General features: G+C 38.1%; 1 protein-coding gene across 1 annotated transcript in view; it reads left to right on the top strand.

Moving 5' to 3' along the window:
• LOC101478971 (1-phosphatidylinositol 4,5-bisphosphate phosphodiesterase beta-1) overlaps positions 1-19,805 on the top strand; it is a 37,809-nt gene extending 18,004 nt beyond the window's left edge. The window contains exons 12-32 of the mRNA XM_004553507.5: positions 543-625; positions 720-804; positions 922-1,087; positions 2,354-2,409; positions 4,221-4,317; positions 5,896-5,980; positions 6,224-6,348; positions 7,053-7,207; positions 7,317-7,484; positions 7,567-7,666; positions 8,394-8,498; positions 10,682-10,794; positions 10,877-11,027; positions 11,173-11,226; positions 11,696-11,873; positions 12,143-12,275; positions 12,550-12,626; positions 15,239-15,328; positions 15,491-15,548; positions 15,692-15,778; positions 16,265-19,805. Coding sequence (XP_004553564.1) covers positions 543-625; positions 720-804; positions 922-1,087; positions 2,354-2,409; positions 4,221-4,317; positions 5,896-5,980; positions 6,224-6,348; positions 7,053-7,207; positions 7,317-7,484; positions 7,567-7,666; positions 8,394-8,498; positions 10,682-10,794; positions 10,877-11,027; positions 11,173-11,226; positions 11,696-11,873; positions 12,143-12,275; positions 12,550-12,626; positions 15,239-15,328; positions 15,491-15,548; positions 15,692-15,778; positions 16,265-16,417 — 2,319 coding nt within the window. The 3' untranslated portion in view covers positions 16,418-19,805. The remainder of the gene's footprint in view (positions 1-542; positions 626-719; positions 805-921; positions 1,088-2,353; positions 2,410-4,220; positions 4,318-5,895; positions 5,981-6,223; positions 6,349-7,052; positions 7,208-7,316; positions 7,485-7,566; positions 7,667-8,393; positions 8,499-10,681; positions 10,795-10,876; positions 11,028-11,172; positions 11,227-11,695; positions 11,874-12,142; positions 12,276-12,549; positions 12,627-15,238; positions 15,329-15,490; positions 15,549-15,691; positions 15,779-16,264) is intronic.
• Positions 19,806-21,074: the final 1,269 nt, after the last annotated feature.

Genomic DNA, 21,074 nt, shown 5'->3' with positions numbered 1-21,074 from the left:
CTGTTTGCTAGAATACATCAAATATGTCAACCATTAACTTTTAAAAGCAGGCTAAAAACATTCATTTTCTCTGAGGGATTGTTGTACTATTGGTGTGCATGATTATCATGGCCCTAAGAATTCACAATAACTATAGCATTGCAGACACCCCATATTTTATTCACAATACTACATAGAAAACTTGTCAAATGAAACTGACAAAATGTACTATTGTAAGAAGAGGCAGAATCATGTCTCAATAAAGTGGTAATCTGCACGTCCAGACCGTTGCTGGACTTTTGTCTCACATAGGATTCTAGATGTTCAACAGTCCTGACTCTGTAATTTTTGTTTCATGATGTGCCAAATGATTTCAGCCGTTCACGGTCTGGACTGTGGGATGGCCAGTTTAACAGGGCTCTTCTACTACGAAGCCATGCTGTTGTAATAGATTCATCACACTATCTTACTTAAATATGTAAGGTCTTCCCTAAAAAACCTGCCTTGAGTTTCTGAATATCTGCAAGCCACTTTGCAATGTGTTTTTGTCTTTCATTTTCTAGGAGGTGATTGAAGCTATTGCAGAATGCGCCTTCAAGACCTCACCCTTCCCTGTGATCCTGTCTTTTGAAAACCACGTGGACTCGTGAGAATCTCATTATTTATGTTTTTTAATATCCTGATTGAATCATAAGATCTTTTTGTTTATATCTGTAATTTTCCATTTACCCATCTATCAGGTTGAAGCAGCAGGCTAAAATGGCTGAATACTGTCGATCCATTTTTGGAGAAGCTCTTCTGATTGACCCTCTGGACAAATACCCTGTAAGAAATACTGACACGTGAAAGTGTTCAAAGTGTCTATTTTGTGATCAGACTGCAGTTTAAATTAATTTCTCTCTTTTCTGTCTTTTTTTTCTCTTCTATTGTGTGTATTTGCAGCTGGAGCCAGGTGTCCCTCTGCCCAGTCCTCAGGAGCTGATGGGCAAAATTCTCATCAAGAACAAGAAATCCCACAAACCTTCCAATAACACAGACACAAAGAGACTGACGGACCAACCTGCCAATCAGAGCAATGAACCAGTGTCTCCTAGCAACAACACAGGAGGTAAGACACAAAGACAAAAGGACTTTTTTTCAGCCCAGAAATCCAAGTGAAATGTATTCAACTGCGACAGCCTTTGTATAAAAAAATACGACAGACAGTAAATTCTTCTGTGGTTTCAACAGCTGCACGGGGCTGGAGAAATGTTAAAAACACAGGCATATTTTGGCTGTAACTTAAGGGCATCAGATGTCCAAAAAACGCTTTCACTGTGTGTCTTTCAAAGTGTTTTCACATTCAGCAGGCGTATGTCCTCACAAACATGAGTCATCGGGTAATCAGCATCATTGGGAAAAGGCGCAGTGGCTGGAGCTTCAGCACTGTCCCTGAGAAATTTGTTTTAAAGACCCAGGAAAAATAATGTGATTACTGCCCCAAATCATTTTGTAGTGTTTAGTTTTCTGAAAGGTCACTATCAGAGGACAGCACATTTCTTTAAACCACAATTTCCATCATGACTTTTTGTAAAATCCTTTGGCCCAAAGTATTATCTACTCCACCTCATCAGGGATGCTTAATGAGCAGGACATCCCAGATGAGGTCTGAAGCTCTTTTCAGCAATTAAATAGCAGAGCAGAGGGAAATGAGGGAGCCTTATTGACATGTTTGACATGCAGATTCTGAAAACAGGACAGTAATTGAGAGCACAACCGTGAATGAAGATCAGACCAGCATCTTTACTGAAGTCCATGCTCATACAGTGGCCGTGACCCTTTAGACAACGACTGCCTGAGTGGGCTGAATAATCAGCACCAGAGAAGTTAAAGCACAGGGCTGTTTAAACTCCTTCCACTATCTGCTTGATTTATATTCTGCTCTTTGGTGCACAAATTTGCCATTGTCTGTGTTTCTCAGATGCTGTGCATGATTATCTATTATTAGTTTATTTGTGCACAGATTTTATTGTACAGCTCAGGAGAAAATCTGTTGTCCTTGCTCTCAGGCATATGCTAAATTGTTACCAAACAGTCATGTTAATGGATAATTCCTGGATGATTATATCAATCACACCTGATTAGCAGTTCACAGGCTAAGTTTCCTCCAGTGAATACTTTTATCAGTCTCTAGCTCTTTTCACCAGCTTTAGGACACATCTCATTAAACTGAAGTATTTATGTGAGGGTATTTTATTTGCATTCTGCTTGAAAAGCAGAATGCAAATCCTGTTCTTGTGTCAGCTGAATAACTGTGTTATTCTGGCCGTTTATATCTGAAAAAAAAAAAGACAAAGAGATGAAGAGATGATGAAGACTTGTTTAATTTTAACAGAGATGGAAGCTGAGAGTGAGGAAGATGATGATGATGAAGATGATGATGGTAAAAAGGTCAGTGGTGACATCGAACAGAGCTGACAGAGGGTCACCCTCACTGCTGTCGCCATTCGTTAATGTTTACAAGTGCTGTTTATTTTCATGGTTTTGCTGTTTATTCTTTAAGCCATTGTCATTGTTAATCTTGTTCTGAACCCTGAATATTGTTGTTGTTGTGGGTTGTTGTGAACATTTGCTTTTTTTTTTTTTTGCTTTTTTTTTTTGCTGTTGCTTGTGCTTTATTTTTTCTGTCTCTCCAGTGGTTCTTGTGGTTTATTCCGTATCTGTACCATTCGTGCATTTTCCTCTGTTTTCACAGTTTTTGTTAATAAGGTGACTGCACTTATGTAGCATTACTTTACTATCATTTTATCTGACTGGGGGTTATACAGTGTGTCTGAAACCAGGATGTTGGTTTTGCTAGAGCATCATACTAATGTTGTTCCCACAAAATCACTGCAGTTGACCAGCCATTGTATTGCAATATCATAGTGCAACTGAAGTTGCTTCAGCCTGTCGACAATTTCTGCATATCTGCAAGCCCCTTTGCAACCCACTTTCATCCCAGACAGATTCATATCTGTTGCTGTTAATGCCCACTCTGTGATGAGTTCTTAGTGCTGCTCTCTCAGCCTTTATTCTTTCTGTGTATCTGCATTAAATTATAACAAAGTACAGCACAGAGGAAATAGATTTAGGAAAACATCCTGCTTTCCAGTAAAATAAACCATTTAACGGCATTAAATATGTATTTAAAAGCCTTTTTAATTGTGCTTTCTTCCAAGCTTTGGCATCACAAAAAAGTTTTGTTGCAGTAATTATTAATTTTTATAGAAGATGAGATCGTGCTGTGCACACACAGCACCTCACTGCAAAAGAAAATACAAAATCACCTGTTTGATATTGTTTTAGTACGCCTAATGTACCCTTTAGTACCATTAATGAGGAGCTTTGACACCTCTATATATGTTATAGATTATAACATATATCTAAATATATGCATCTAAATATACTTTGTTCTACCTCTATCTTTGCTACTGGGGAATTTATTGCACTGCATGTATCAAAAGCTAATGTAGCCTTGAGCAAAAGTGATCAGCTGGCTTCAAAGGTCTGGTAAGCTTCCTTCTTTCTAACTTTTAAACTCGCTGTCTTGAGTGAAATCACCTAAGGCCATTTATCAGATTTTATGCAACTCTGTTTAGAGCCACCAGAGGTTTTATATAACGTGCGTGTTTTTCACTTTGTTTTAAAGCACTCCCCAGGAGCTGTAAACAGTCTTTGATATGCATTTGATGTCAGAGTTCCCCTTTAAGTTTCAGATGATGCTGACTGTAAATGAATAAAAGTAGAAGAGACATAATGTGGCAAGAGATATCAAACAGACCAGACAAGTGTGTTAGGTGTTGAGACAGAAAGACAGAATTCATTACACCGACGAAAGTGAAAGGTTGAAAAAAATAAATAAGCACAACAAAAAGTAGCAGGATAATAAACAAAAAATGAAATGAAAAGCAGGTCGGACATAGAGTGTGTGCACAAGTGTTTGTGTATTTGTGTTTAAAAAGTCGATGGATTTCATTTTGCTGTATATTTTTATTGCTGTGTTGGTATTAGTGTTTGCTGTCAGATTCTGTTGCTGCTGCCATTCTTTTTGTTACTAAGTGCTGTGCAGAGAAATGCAGGACTGCAAACAATGAAAATGTCTGCTTCAAATGACAGCTGCTGTTCCCTCCAGATGTTATGGAAAAAGATGTCTCATCTCATTGAAACTATGCTTTGGATGTGTGACGCTTATACTTTATTCCTTCTGTCGTTTATTGCAGGGCTCAGCTGAGCGGGAAGCAGTGGCAACAGAGGAAATGTCAACTCTGGTTAACTACGTCCAGCCTACCAAGTTCAACTCCTTCGAAGCCTCCAAGAGTAAGAAAAGCTCACTATAGATATGTTATTTTGTAGTGATATCCACTGTAACTCAATATAAATGATATAATGCATAAGTTTGGCCTTCACTGTGTTCACAAAATAGGGTGTGAAATTAACTAAGAGAGATTTTTTTTTTATTAAAATTGTTATCTAAAGTAAAGTCAGGTGACAAATGAAAGGATAACTCAACACAAAGTGACTTAATCAGTTTTAATAGATGATAATGTGTGAAGAGGGGATCAGGTCAATGTTTTACACACAGCAGGAGCTATTCAGGGCCAAATGTGTTTTGACTGCTGGAATTCAACCTAAGTAGAGCTTTCAATAGGCAGGTCACATGATCCCAGCCCATAGTTACCTGCACTATGCTCATGTTGTGAGTTTGGCATAGGGAGCTAGTAAATTGAAAACCCCTAAATATCTGATCCAACTGGGTTGTAGATCTGTGTTTTTACGTTCAAAAGACATGTCTAGAAAATTTCAGGGTTGGGATGAATCTTTCAAGTCTCTGAAACTCTACTGGAAGAATGGAACAACATAATTCCCAGAAGATAGATCTTCATTTGGTGTTTAGGCGATGGTGGTGGAGAGAGTTGTGTAAATCAGGATTCACTGTCCCATGTTGTTGTTTATGCGTGTGGGTCTGTGGCTGTGCAGAGAGAGTGATTGTGGGAATTCTTCCTTCTCTTCTCTTTGTCTGTCTCCTCTTTTCATTCTTTCTATTTTATCTATTCTCTTTTCTCGCCTCCCTGAGCTGGGTTCTGCCACAGGTTTCTTCCTGTTAAAAAGGACTTTTCCCCCCCCCCCCACTGTTGCCAGGTGCTTGCTCACAGGGGACCATCTAATTGTAGGCTTTTCTTTTAGATACTGATGTTTTTCTTTACAATATAAAATGTAACTGCTGTGTGAATAAAACTGAGCTACCAGTGCGTAGCTTGATGCCAGTAATAAAACACATGGATGAATCTGTTGAAAACAGTCCCTCAAAGGGAGAAAAACATTGCCATAATATAATATAAAAACTTTTTAAAAAATCAAACAAGACTTCTTTCTCTCAGTGAACTATAGCCAGCCAGTCATAAGCAAAAGTAGGCAATTTTTATGGTTGTACCACATATTTTGACACTGCCCTGTGGTTGCTACAGACCTGCAGCTCATATCTGCAAAGCTCTGCAATCGCATCTATACACAGTCATGTTGAACACTTAACACCTCAGTCCTCCCATAATTTATCAGTTTGGTTAAGATCTGGTGACTGTGAAGATCATAGCACAGGATTTACATCATATTAATTCTCATCAAACCATTCAGTGAACACTTTGTCCTCTTGGAAGAGGCACCTTTAATTGTAGGATAAAGGTAATTACTCAGACACTTACACTGACATGTCCCTCTAAAAGAGCAAAAACGTGTCAGTAAAGTGGCCCCCACAAAATAACTGAGCCACCCCACATAGAGACCAATGGGTTCATCCAATTCCTTCAATTTGTTAACTTTCTGTAGATGCAGGAAGTTTGAAACCAAACTAATTGCTCAGAAATGCATGTGTTCTCATTTTTGTGTGTGTTTGTGTAGAGGCAGCCCGCTGTTACCACATGTCGTCTTTTGTGGAGACCAAAGCGTTGGAGCATCTCACAAAGTCACCAGTGGAGTTTGTAGAGTATCCTTGGCAACAGTTACCACAGTTACATCACACCAAGGCACCATCACTTTATTTTTCATTGACTTCTCACTTTTGCTTGCTTTTTTTCTGTTAACCTTCAGAAATCTTTGTAACTCAGTAAGTTCTGATTAAGTTTTCATTTCATCAGTTTCTATACCAGCAGTTTCAGTACAATACATTTTACATGAATCTATATGTTAGCACTAATGAAATAATGGTTCTTAACCTTCTGTTAACCAGATATAATAAATCTCAGCTGAGTCGAATCTACCCAAAAGGAACCAGAGTGGATTCATCAAATTTTATGCCTCAACTTTTCTGGAACGCAGGATGTCAACTGGTGGCTCTAAACTACCAAACTATTGGTAAACTATTTTTTCTTTTTCTTTTTTTTTTTTGTAAAAGGTGCCTTCAAGGACCTTTAATAAAAGTCCTCCCACAAGCAAGTATCCTATCATGGAAAGCCCATTGGCCAATTCCAGGTTAAAAGACTAATCTGAATTAATGGAGCCACGAACATAACAGTTCATCTCTGACTCATCCCTACAGAGATCTTGAACAATTGCTGTGCTAATCCACATTAAACCAAGAAAAACATTTGACACAGTTGAAACTGTTCTGGACCTCAACTGGAAGATTGCGACTTTTATGTGCCACCGTTGACTGTCATGAAGAAATATCCTTATTGACATTTTAAAGGGAATGCCATTTTTGGAATTGCAGAATTCTCCCATTTAGGTTTCTTTTGAGTGCCATGTCTCTGCCTTATAATGCTTTTGCCTCGGTAAAAGAAAGCATTCAAGATTTCCCCCCCTTTTAAGTGCATTTTAAATTAAGGGAGATAGTCTTTCCAAGGCTATCTAGGCTTTGCATGTACTCATTTGTTAACCACTTACCCTTGTTTAGAGTCAGATCAGCTGAAAATGTACTTCAGAAGCCACTGATTCCCCAAAATAACACATTCCACTTTGCTGCTCTTTTGTGCAACAACCAGAGTGCAGCTGTACAGCTCAAACTCAAACTGGTGCTTTAAGCCTTTGTGATGCTAAACTTCAATTTTCTGTTGCAGATTTGTCCATGCAGCTGAATCTCTTTATGTTTGAGTACAACGGTCGGAGCGGCTACAGGTTGAAGCCTGAGTTCATGAGGCGCCCGGACAAACACTTTGACCCTTTTACGGAAAACACAGTAGATGGCATTGTAGCTAACACCCTCTCTGTGAAGGTATATTCACAGTGCTTTTTTTTTTTTTAAACAGTCTCTATTGGTATAACTCTTGTAGTATCTTCCTGTATGTGTTTAAACAAATGCAAGTGAATCCTCTGTGTTTCAGGTTATTTCAGGCCAGTTCCTGACTGAGCGGAGAGTGGGGGTGTATGTGGAGGTGGAGATGTTCGGACTCCCTGCAGACACTCGGCGGAAAGCTCTGAAGACCAAAACGTCTCAGAACAACAATGCCATCAATCCAGTGTGGGACGAAGAGCCGATTGTGTTCAAAAAGGTGCGTTACAGGGAGTCAGATGTCTTACCTGTGCATACTAATTAGCCTATTAACAGTGTGACTGTGACAAATCTTTTCACAGGTGATTCTTCCTACCCTGGCCTCACTAAGAATTGCTGCCTTTGAAGAAGGAGGGAAGTTTATTGGTCATCGAATTATTCCGGTGTCTGCCATTAGGCCAGGTATTCATTCATTTCAACCTTTGATTCTCACCCTGGTGTTGAATGTTAAAGTATTTATCTATCAGATACTGACCTTTTTGTATCTTTAGTGCTGACTGCTATTACTAACTACACCTCTTAGAGATTTCTTTGAGTGTGCTTGAGTTTCTATGGGTTCACTAGTTTGTATTGCAGTTTTTCTTCTCCATGTTTCTTATGGAGTTTATTGTGTTTTCCTTGTACAAAGACAGCAATATGTCATAAAGCTTAGCAGACAATAACTGTCCAAACTCCCAGGAAATGAACTGATGATAAAATAATAAAATAAAAAGTCACAGAGAATAAAAATCAGCATTTTTTATATGTGTAGATGTTTTATGGCACCTATCATGAAAGATTCATACATAAATATTTCTTTGGCTTTTCATGCTTGTGGAGACTGTACAGACGTTGATATTTGTGTCATTGACCATATTTTGGGGCTCTTGATTTTTCTACTTACCTTACCTCCCGGGAAGCATCCTGACTTTTATGTTCAGACTTTATGTCGTGTGATCAGGTTGCAGAGGCACAAACAATGTGAACTAAATAAGTTTTTTTCTGTGTAGTTTGACTTCACTCATGCTTGGTCTGAGTACACTTAGCATTTCTTACTGCCAACTAACTTTATTGCCGGGGTTTTGTGCATTGCATTAAATATTTATCTGTCTACATGAACCAGATGACTGTTGCATCTGTTACTCTGCAGGTTATCGTTACATCGGCTTGAGGAATGAGAAAAACCAGTCTCTGATTCTGCCAGCTGTGTTCGTCTACATTGAAGTCAAAGACTATGTCCCAGATACATTTGCTGGTACAAACTTCTGGACTGTTTAATGGCATCACAGAACCAAATATCTACACTGACTGATTTATTTCATGTTTTTTGTTTTCATAACAAAACCAAGCATCACATAAAAGAACATGGGGGAAAGGGCAGTGTCTTTATTTATGCAAGGTGGCTTACAGCGAAAGGTATCCACTGTTGTGACAGTTTTTCAACACATGTAGGATCCCAAGCTCTGTAGTGCCACCTACAGGACATATTGTGACCAATCATGGCCGAAGTGGGCTCCTGTTTTTGCGTCTATTTGGCTCATCCATTAGCAGAAACCCACTCCTTGCAGTAAATCTCTTGAACATATTCATTGGCTCAATAGAATAAAGGTTTTATCATTTTAATGTCTCACCCACATGATTGAGCACAAGTGTCTTAAACGGCTAAAATATTTTATTTGATCATCAGCTGAAGAGCTTTCAGAACATTGTTTATGCATTTAAAGTCCAGAGTGCAGTGGGGCGCCTTTGTTTGTTTGTTTGTTTAATGAATGACCAAAACTGACAAAATCACAAATCACATCACATAAATACAAATCACATAAATAAACATTAGTACTGCTATTCTTCTGATACAGTAAAGAAAGAAAGGACCCCATTACATATGCTCTTCATCCACTTACTCATAATTTGCATAATTCGGCAAATGGAAAGAAATACAGTAACAAAAAATCAACATAAATCCATGTAAATTGCTAAAATTATTAAATAAAAATGGTGAAAAAAATGAAAATTACATAAGGATGTAAATAAATAGGGGAATTAATACAAAGTTAAATATTTTTATAAATTAATTCATGTTTGCGTGTATTTTTTTATCATAAACAATTTTTATTTATTTCATTTAAACTTCAATAACAGAACTTAAAGATAAATACATAAATAAATAATTTAAAAAACAAAACAAAACAAACAAAAAAATAACCCCAAAAAACACACCAATCCCCACACCACCACTCTGTCATTACTCCTCTGTTCTTCAAGTTACAGAAAACCATTTTGTAAAGGGGACCAAATACAATCATATTGATGCAATTTGTCTAATAAGCCATAAGTCACTTTTTTGTAAGATGCCAACTTAGCCATTGCCATTTTGCCACTCTTCATAGGGAGGGGGGGTTCTTTTTCCGCCAATGTCTTAGCAGGACCCATTTGGCCGTAGTAAGAGCCAGAATCATCCATCTTTTTGTATAACTGGAAAAATCTCCATCAGAAAGTTGTGTGGTTATACCAAGTATGGACAGTTTTGGTGAGATACCAAATCTCCTTTTCAAAACACTGAAAATGACCTCCATTATGTTTTCCTACCAATCCCAAAGTGCCAAACAGCTCCATAAGATATGTAAAATCAAAGCATTTTGACCATCACATCTCCAACATTTGTCCATAGAGACCACGTTCCATTTATACAATTGTTGCAGTGTTCGATGCCACTTATGGATTATCTTAAGTTGAATAAATCTACTGCCTGTTTCTTTATACATAGTATTAACATTTTGAAAACATGAATCCCATTCAACTGAAGATATGTCCAATGCCATGTCCTGGGTCAAGTAGCCCTTAATTTTAAGGAGAGGGTCAGCTGACCGTTCTTGCAATAAGTGATAAATCTTTGCGGTGATGCCTTTACCCAAGGATGATCTTGAGAGCAGGACTTCCACAGGGCTGTCCACAGGACAACTCAAAGGGGTTCCCAGCCACTTCGATAATGAACTATGTATTTGGACATATCTCCAGAATTGATTACGCTGCAACTTATATAATTCCACAATTTTATCAAAGCTTAAAAAACATTTAGTCCCACAGTCAAATAAATCTGATACATAAAGGATGCCTGCCTTACGCCACTGTAACCAGTCAACCGATGTCCCTCCAATTAAAATTAAAAATGTTTGCGTGTATTTTTAATATTTCTGGTGCATTCAGTGGAAAATGTATTTATTTATTTTGGTCTTGATTTTGGTCTTGATTTTGGTTTTAGCATTTCAATTTTTATCTTCATATGTGTACACAAAAACTATGACTTCTTCCTGTTTTAAATAATTGCTACATGTTAGTCAAACTGATATGGTCACATACACATAACCATATTCATGATGTCCACATAGTCCTCAATGCAATGCCATCAGCTCTGTATGTGTTTGTTCATATTTCTTCTAGATGTAATCGAGGCTCTATCGAACCCTATTCGCTATGTCAACCTTCTGGAGCAAAGATCTAAACAGCTGGCAGCCCTGACTCTGGAGGATGGCGAGGAGGACACGCAGACTGAGGTCAGACCTGCTTCGATTCTATTCATTCTTTGTCTCGTGAGCTAAAAGTTTGGCTGTAAAAGGTCTTGGTATTGATTTCCAGGAGGAGACTGAAAGCTGTGCAGAGCGTAAGACTGATCTGAAATCAGCTCCACTAGAAAACGGGCTTAGCCCGGTCTCTGGCCCACCGGGCCACACCCCCATCGCCACCACACCCAAAGCTTCTGCAGCCAATCAACAGGCAGCCACGACAGGTAGTTAGCAACTGCAAGTGAAGATGCACACACTAATACAAATATTAAATGACTGATAAAAGTGAACTGCAGATATTCTAATGGTAATATGTACAAATACTAAATTTACTTTTTTGGTATGGATTTTCTCTTTTCTACATTTTAGATGCAGCCAAACCAGCAGCCAAGACTGAAGACCTGGTTTTAAGTGTTTTGATAGGTCAGTATTTACATAATTACACATTAAGATTTCTTATTTTAATTCTCTGGATTGGTCTGAAAGTGTGATTCAATGATAGCAAATTTAAAAAATAATTAAGAGCAAAATTAGCACTGAGTGTATCTTAAATATATCGTGTATTATATATGTTTATATAAAGGTGAGTCTAGGACTAGGTCTGAAAAGTGAAGCCAATCCATGCATGTCTTAAACCTGTGATTTTTCTAAAGGCTTGCAGAAGAAGTCTGTTTTCATAGAAGCAGGGAAAATTAACTTTATTGATTTATGATCTCAGGAAATACATTCCTACTAAGTATATGATCACAGTCATTAACATGAATGGCATCATTTTTTATTTTGTTTATTTATTTATTCGTTTTATTTATAAAGTGTGGTGTACTTTAAGGTGATTCCGGAGTTTTAACACAAACTAATACACTGTATGATCTGTGATCACATATGGTAACAGATGTCCCAGTGTGCACTTTGGAGAATCTGCAGCAGTCCAAAGTTTACCAGAAGGAGCAGAGACGCCAGTTTAAAGAGCTGAAGGAGTTAGTGAGGAGACACCAGAAGAAAACGTCAGAACTCCTCCGAGAGTTCAACAATAAGTACAAGAAGACAGCAAGACAATGCAGCAAGAACAGGTACGCACACCAACGTTATTATAGTGAATGAAATAAAACTAACTAAAACTAAACTGAATTGAAAATTACAAAGTCAAAATGAAAAAAAAGAGAAAAATAATTATACTTTTTAAAGCTGTAATAACTCTGACGCACACAGACACGTTATGTTTGTGTTTTTTTAATTATAACATTTTTTTCTCTTATCATATTGAAATAACACCTGTTATTTTACTGTGAAAGAGAGGGGAAAGTGTTTCATTTTAAAATCTTCGATTTGCCCTTGTCAGGAGTTCGAACTCGGACAGTGAGAAGGACGACCGTCTGCAGCAGCTGAGAGAAGAGCAGCATCAGCAGCTTCTGGCTCTGAGGCAGGAACAGTACTATAGTCAGAAATATCTGCAGAGAGAACACATTAAAACGGTAAAATCTAACAAAACGAACTTTTAAAACAAAAAAAATAGTTTCTTCACTTTTGATTGAAGTATTATTGACAAGGGAAACTCATAATAACATCTTCCCCAAAAGACAAATTGCTAATAAGTATCACGCTATGATTGGCATGACAGAAAGTCTCTCCCCGCCAGGTATAGCAATAAGAATGATGTTTGACAGGCTCTGTGTTAAGTTAGCGCCTTCAGTTTTGAGCATGTCTGTAAAATGTATTTGTGTGAAACATTGTCTTTGTTCCCTCCAGCTGACGGAGCGGCTGACCAGTCTGGCTGAGGAGAGTCACAACACCCAGATAAAGAAGCTCAAAGACATCTGTGACAAGTGAGATAAAAATCTGTGACTGAAGTCTCACGGGTCTTTAAGCTCAGAGGAATTCCACATGGTGTTAGAGTTATTTTCATAACAGCAGTAGCTTGCAGAGCATTCCCTCTGAGCTGCTTCAGGCAACAGCAGGTTGGATATTTGCAGGGCATGGTGCCATTCTTTATGGTCTTTATACCATAAAGACAAAATTTGACAACCTCCCCTTTACACTTAATGACAAGTTTGGATGTGTCGGTATTGTTACGTCCCTCTGCAGCCTCGAATCTGCTCAGTGTGTTCAGCTGGTGCTAATTGGCCACACCTAATCAGGTGTGGATAAAAGCATACCTGAGGCAAGCTTCCCAGGGAGCTCACTAGTCTTTGCCTTGGTGGCACCAGCAATTTTAGCCAACCTGATAGTCCATTTTAAGATAAACCTCTTTTTACCTACACTCTGGTATTCGTCTCCTTTTTTATGTTGCGGCTTTTGAGCCGGGTCGTAACAGTATATACGAATAAAGATGTGGTTTGACAACCACTAGAAACCGTCCTCCCTACTTCTGATGCAAACAACTCGGCTCAGAAAAGAGCTGCACGGATAACTACTAGTAGGCTTTCAGGGGGCTAAGAGTTAATTTTGAATTTGATCCTAGCAATACAACTAAAAAAAACAGGGTGTGTTTACTACTGTGTAGCATCCCCTCATTTTTTAACAATGGTCTGTTTTCTTATTTTTTAAAGCAAGGTCTGGACTGCAGTTCAGCTTCGGATTCTTCCAGTACAAAGCCAGGCTGTCACAATAGTTGCATTTGAATTATCTTGCTGAAATCAGCAAGGCTTTCCCTGAAAAACAGCATCATCTGAATGGGAATGTATATTGATACTGATGGTGCCCTTCCAGATGTGCAAACTGCCAAGTCCAGACTTCTAAATGAGTGCTGATAACAAGCCAGATGGTTCCACTCCTCTTTAGTCCAAAGGATGTAGTTTCCATGTTTTCCAAAAGAAAATATCAAATTGTTCTCAAACAGGTTTCCAGTTTGAGTTTTGGCAGCAACATTTCTGGATTATGTTCACATATGGATTCTCCGTTGTGTGATAGAGCTTTAACCTGCATTTGTGAATGGCACAGCAAATCCACAGTGTTCACAGACACTGATTTCTGGAAGTGTTCCTGTTTGGATGTATTTGCATATTCTAGTAAATAAAACATGTCATTTATTTATTTATCAGACACATTTTCACATAAGCATATTTTCTTTTTCAAATGAAATCATAATCACTGTTTTGACACCTAATTATGACAACATAATATATCTACTGCCAGCATTTTGAGAAATATTTATATTGTAGAACATGAAACTAATGATCTGCAATATTATTAATTTTTTATATTGAAAGTAATGTAGAGATTCTCCTAGTATTATCATATTAAATGGTGGAAGGAAAAACAGACAAAGCATGCATTTAACAGCTTAAAATTATAGGCAGTTACCTTGAAATGCTTAAATGGCTCCTAGAGCTAATTGAAGGTGATTTAATAATTCAGTTCAATTCAGTTTTATTTATACAGCACCAATTACAACAACAGTCGCCTCAAGGCACTTTAGATTATAAGTGGGAAGGAAAAACTCCCTTTTAACAGGAAGAAACCAGGCTCAGGGAGGGGCGGGGCCATCTGCTGCGACCGGTTGGGGTGAGAGAAGGAAGACAGGATAAAGACATGCTGTGGAAGAGAGCCAGAGATTTATAAGAAGTATGATTCAATGCAGAGAGGTCTATTAACACACAGTGAGTGAGAAAGGTGACTGAAGAAGAAACACAATACAGCATAGGAATCCCTCAGCAGCCTACACCTATTGCAGCATTACAAAGGGGGGATTCAGGGTCTCCTGATCCAGCCCTAACTACGTGCTTTATCAAAAAAGAAAACCTAGCTAAGATTAGCTAAGGCTTAATCTTAGGTATTTATCTAGTTAAGATTAAGCCTAATCTTAAAAGTAGAGATAGTGTCTGTCTCCCAAATCCAAATTAGAAGCTGGTTCCACTGAGGAGGGAAAATGAAGGCTCTCCCTCCCATTCTACTTTTGAATACTCTGGGAGCAACAAGTAAGCCTGCAGTGTGAGGCATGAAAGCTCGTTTTGACCTCCGCATTTTCTATTGGCCCCAGAGGGAGCAACTCCACTGGAAGCAAAAATTAGATGTGAATTCCACAACAGAAGCCATGATGGTAAAACCATGGCTTCTGTTATATAAAAAATATAAATTAAAAAAAGCTTTTAGTTTGAATCAGATTCAAGTGGTAATTCTATGCTTTCAGTTTTTACATTGTAGTAACAATTAAAATAAGGTTAACAATAGAAAGGGACAGATTAGAGGGCATCATCTGGGCAATTCTTCAAATACCGGCCCAAATAATTGCCAGGAAGAGTTGCCAAGATGGCTCTGGATTTTTAGCCTTGCTAAAGATGTCTTTTTAAAGTACGTGATACTTTATATGTACCCTATCTTATTTCAGCTGTTCTTCAAAAGATACTATGAGCCAGACTTTTACCCAGTGCACTTCTAAAAACTTGATACCATGATTTTCACCAAGCATTTGCCCTAATCTTTCTTTCTGCTTCTATAGGGAGAAAAAAGAGCTGAAGAAGCAGATGGATCGAAGGAGAACAGAGAAGATCAACCAAGCAAAGACCAAAGAGAAACATCTGGCTGAGGAGTATGATCTATAAGCACACGCACACACATTTCACTATTTATCTAGCTGCTGTAGCTTGCTCATCTGCTTCATGCACTGATCCACTGATCTAGTCTCATTAGAAGAGAAAAATATTTATCTCAGATCCAATCAATGTCAATCCATTTGTCTCTATGTTCCCAGGGAGAAGATTGAGATCAATAAGTCCTACGTCAATGAAGTCGTCCAGAACATTAAAAGGGTGAGCAGCAGATGAGGTTAAAGGAATTTTTATGGGCCTTTCCATAAAGTGAATTCCAAAGAGACAATTATGAAAATGTTATGGCTGCAACACTCTCTCCATTTAGTGCAACTCTGTCTGTATGTCTGTTTGTTTATCCTCAGCTTGAGGAGACTCAGGCAAAGCGCCACGAGCAGCTGGTGGAGCAACACAATGATCTCCTGCAGGAGATACAAGACCAGAAGCCAAAGGTAAATACAAGTTTCTCTTTCTGTCCACAATTAAGTTCATTTATTTTTAGCCAAAGTCAGTGAAATCTGCCACCGACCACTTTGCAAGCTTCATGCTCAAATGCACTGCTTGGCAAGAACATTTCTTGTACACGAGGCTCCAAACTGGTGCTGCTGTCTGCCCACACCCACGCACTTTAGAGGCAGCGCTGACGTCAACGTGGGGCATTTAAAGGATGCAATGTGGCCTCTGGCAGCCATATTGGAGCTGTTCGAGTGTTGGCAGAAACGGCTGACAACAGCTGGTTGCGTTTCTGAATGTACAACCCATCTGTCTCAACTGTAGGAGATAACTAAACCAATTTGTGTGGTGTTTCTGACTGGGACCTGACTCATCATGGTTATATTTCGCTACATCTGCCGTTATGTAATCCCACCTTAGCCACAAAAAATCTTTAAAAGCAATCTATCCTCAGTGAGCAAGCGAATGTGTGTGGTGTTTTCCAGCTGCAGGGCTCTGTGGAGGCAGAGTTTCAAGAGAAGTTCCAGCGTTTGCCTGGAGAGATTCACGACTTCCTGCAGGACAGGAAGTTGGAGGTTCGAGGCCACAGCAAGTCACGACCTTCCACCCCACACGAAGCTCTTTCAGAGGAGGACTGAAGAGGGGAAAAAAGGATGAAGGAGCAAGGGGGAATGAGGAACGAGAACAATTGGATCAATGGAAGCAGCGTGGAGTAGATCAATGAAATGCAAAGCATGAGAATAAAAGATAACAAGAAGTATTGATGAAGAGGGCGCGAAAGAGTAAATAATCAAGTTTATATAGACTGTTACTTCTTTTTAATGGAAGAATGCTTTAACAATTTATTTTTTATTCCATTCTAGCATGAACTTTGTGTGTTTAATACAAGTGTTTAATCAGACCCCGTTTAGTCTTGCATTAAGTCTTCTATTCTGTCATCTGTTATTTTAGACCTCAACAGTTTGTACTGCATGACTGCATATCTATCTATCTATCTATCTATCTATCTATCTATCTATCTATCTATCTATCTATCTATCTATCTATCTATCGATCTATTGATCTATCGATCGATCTACCGATCGATCTATCTATCTATCATTTGAAGATCACTGAACATACATCAGGCTCTGTCTTATTGGAGAGAAATCTTTACAAATATAGAGTTTTCAACAGAGTTTCAACAAATTCTAAGCAGCTGTTTGCCCTTTTTACTTGTCCAGTCTGCTATAAAAATGTCAAAAAATTTAAAAAACTACAAAGCTAGAACAATTCCATCCTGGAGCACTCGGCGCCATGCTTTTACAAACACAATCAGCACACTTGGTCTGGTGCTGCCAAGAATAAAATGCACTGTAGCATTTGTTTGAGCTGAGAGTTTTTAAAACAGAACCACTAATGTCTGGGTTTTGTTAAATCTCTCAAGGACAGAAAAAGACATTTTGCAATTCACAATTCTCCCAAGTATCTCCACTCCAAGGCTGGCTGAACTCACAGTTGGAAGCTGTTGCTCACTAAATCTGGATGAAACTCTTTTATTCAGAAAGACAGAAAGATTAGAATTTAAGGGGTTAATACATGACAACAGTTAATGCTGTATTTTTTTATACATTTATTTATCACTGTTATTATAAATGCTTTCTTTTCTTTCTTTTTTTTTGGCTAGCATCACTGATATAGCCACAGGCTACATGCCTGACTTCCGAGCAGCTTTGCAGCTGGGATGTTGGTGATTTTGTCAGGGACACCTCAGTGGTGGAAATGCAAGAGAGGCAAATGTTTTCTTTTTTCTGCCTACATCCTGATAATAATGCATTCCGTTTCTTTTTTTGATTTTAAATAGGATTTTTTTCCCCCTGTTTACTGTCATACAGATGAGGTGTGATTTTTTTTAAAGGAGCTGACAATAACTCCATAATATAAAAAACCTTTACCTGCTGTAAGTTTGTCTGATCTCCCTTAAAAAGTCATCTTCTGGTGCACATCTGGACAATTTTTAATAGAGATGCTTTTTTTTTTTTTAGATCTCCCAGTGGAAGTCCCTCTTTGTCCTCTTGCACTTGTGCCTCTGTGACAGATGCTGGATCTCCTCTTATGTGTCACAACTGCGATCTTTCAATTTGATTTTCATTTCTATAATTGTTGCAGGGAGACAAATCTGGTGACTGGTCTAAAGCAGTATGCAAAGGTTGTTTTAGTGGCTTAAGTCCTGCATTTTCAGTTCTGTTCTGAATGTTCTCCTTTAAATATCCTTCCACTGACTCAAGTTGCTACAATTATATTCAGTCTTGACAGTCTCTCACTGAGAGGTGAATTTATAATTTAAAGCCATATGTAGTTTGAAAGAAAATGACAAGCATTCTCTCACTGCCACTTCTCGTCTGAAGAGATGCCTTTACAAGTGGAAACGGTGAAGTCTTCAACTGGAAAGAGACCCTGCTCACATTACAATTAATGACCATCCACACAAAACTCAGGTCAGTTTGAAGCAGAGGTTGATGTTTTCTCTCTGTACAAGCTTGGAGTGAGTAGGGAAATCACAGACCAAAGGTGCAAGGGGTCACAATGGGACTTCAGATAATTTTTTTGTACTCTTCGCTCCGTTTCAGGCAAGTCCCAACTGCTTTTCCATCCTTTGGTTAGGAAGGCCAGACAATCAGAAGGCTTAAAGCAAGAGAAGTCTTAAAGGATGATGAATGAATCAACAGTGCCCAGTATAAGATAAATAAGGCTTATTTTCACCTGTGAGTTGTGCAAAGCTACTTTAGCTTTGCCCAAGAACAAAAATATGAGCATAGTAGGTCCTCTGTCAGTAATTCTTATCCTAAACCTTTGCCTCATGCAGTTGCATAAACATCTAATTTCATATTTGTGGTTTCAGGATTCTGTTATATAAACATATTGTTATGTGTTATATTTCAAGAAGTTAATATCCAGCTCTTTGTATGTGTGTGGGTGTGTATCACTCATCCATATACTGCATTATCTGAACATTAATAAGGATTTTGACACAACTGTTTTAAGGATTTTTTTAATGGCAGAACTCTGTGTTTTATTCTAGCAGAAATTATGCTAGTTCCCAGTAAGTGTGTATCATTATCTGCTTTGTGTATTTATTCATGAGATTTTGGAAGGAAATGTAAAACTGATATGTTTTTTCATTGTTTGTTTTTTTTTAAAGACTGTTAGTAGAAGACATGTTTATACGAGTGAGAAGGATTTGCACTGAAAGATAAAGTACAAAGGTTTTATTATCGGCCTATTTTGGATTTTTTCTGACTACTGTAGTTGCAGCAATCACCCCCTCGACTTGCCCCAGATGCTGCTGCAGAGCTGATTTGGTGGCCAGGCGTCTTTGTTAAATGTGAAAGTCTGCTGCCACTGCATGATTTATTTGTTCTAATGTGAAAGATGTACATAACGTAGTCCTCATTCTGATGACGTATGGATTTATCGGTTGCTATTTTCCTGATATTTAACAGCATAATTTGTAAAGTTTTACTTTGCTGTAAAAATGTAAAATGATTGGAGCTTGTTCCTCTTTGTATAGTGATCTTCCAGAACAATATTTGTTGGAACATTTTCCATGATGTTTTTTTTTTTCCTCTAAGGCCTCAGCTGTTTTCAACAACTTTTTTTTTGCCGTGAACCTTTACTTCAAATTTAAGCCACACATGATTGAGCTGAACAATCTGGGGTCACTGTCTGTTCCTGACCTCATAAAGGTAGCTTACACTTGCAGTCTTCATGGCAATATAGAGACTCAGTCATTAACTTTTCACACTAACATCAGAGTGCCTCATCATTCACTAAATTGTCTATTAAGGATGTTCATGTTTGCAAAGTGGCTGAGGTTCTACTGCAAAAATGTGTTGTTGAACATGCCTCATGCTTTAGCACATATACTGAGCATGCTTTATCGTATTAGATTTCTCCACCAGTTGAATTGTTTCTTGGGTTAATTGAATGCTATTTTAAGACCAGACTATTAAATATTTGATCTAAAAAACAAAGTGTTCTTGGAATGTTTTTTCTACCATTACAGTTGAAGACTTACAGTGTTGCGAGAAGATGCACTGTTCAGGCACTGTGTGAGAGGAGGTAATTGCTGTTGTCAGCCTCGTCAAAGGCAAGCCCACTGAATCGTGCCTGTTCACAAAACTTTGCTGTTGCTGTAATTGCGTGCACAGCCGGGATAACGTGAGCTTTCGGGCGCCGTACTGAAGGTGTGGGGGAGGAAAGTGGAGGAGCTGAGCGGCAGTCTGTCACAGGAGATTAATGTGACTATGATGACCTTTCTGCTTCCTAAATAACAAAACATGTAGTGAACTGAATCAAGCCGTACATGAACTGTTAATTAAACACAACATATATTCCGAAAATATTTTTAATTATGTTTCCTTAATATACGCAACATATTTGTCAATAGAACTTTCCTCTTGTATGTTTTCATTTGCCCTGATGTCATTTGCGTTGTTTTTTAACCGTATAAGATGATTTTCTGACAGATGTTTTCTGCATGACTCTGCTGCCCTCTAGTGAGCAAGAACAATAACGCAGGTGTAATGATAAAATTTAAACTCAGACCAGAATTCAAATCTTTTTTTTTGTTGTTGTTGCTGTTTGTGTCTTTATATTTGTTGTTGCACTGAATTTTGTGAGATCTGTAATAAGACATTTATCGCCAAATTTATCAGTTAACCAAATTTGCAACTTTTGAAATGCTATACCGAACACAAATATTTACAATAGTCTCTTAACTGGTGCCCTTAACTTGTTTTATTTTACATTACTGTCTTAAGTAAAAGTCATAATCTCCCTGTAGCAATCGAGCAACAGTTGTATCCTAAAATCATCCTTAAAGTATTTAAGTTGAAATACTCAATATGCAGAATGGAACATTTGTGAACATATTTTATTATTGGATCATAATTGCTGAATTTTTTAATCTCACAGCTCGATATGAATTTATTATTTAGCTTAAGCTTTGTCAGTAGTGATAAAGTATAGTATATGGCCATTTTATTGTGTACATCTTGCTAATACTGTGTTGGACCCCTTTTTGCCTTAAGAACTGCCTTAATTCTTCATGTCGCAGATTAAAAAAGGTTCTGCGAGCATACTTCAGATATTTTTGGTCCATGTTAACAGGATGGCATGACATACTTGCTGGAGATTTGTCAGCTGCACATTCATGACGAGACACTCCTGCTCTACCAGATCCCAGAAGTGCTCTATCATTGAAATCTGGTAACTGTGGAGGCCATCTGAGCACAGTTAACTCATTGTCACGTT

This window comes from Maylandia zebra, linkage group LG13, assembly GCF_041146795.1.
Source record: "Maylandia zebra isolate NMK-2024a linkage group LG13, Mzebra_GT3a, whole genome shotgun sequence".
NCBI lineage: Eukaryota > Metazoa > Chordata > Actinopteri > Cichliformes > Cichlidae > Maylandia > Maylandia zebra.
This window is presented reverse-complemented; position numbering and strand designations above follow the sequence as displayed.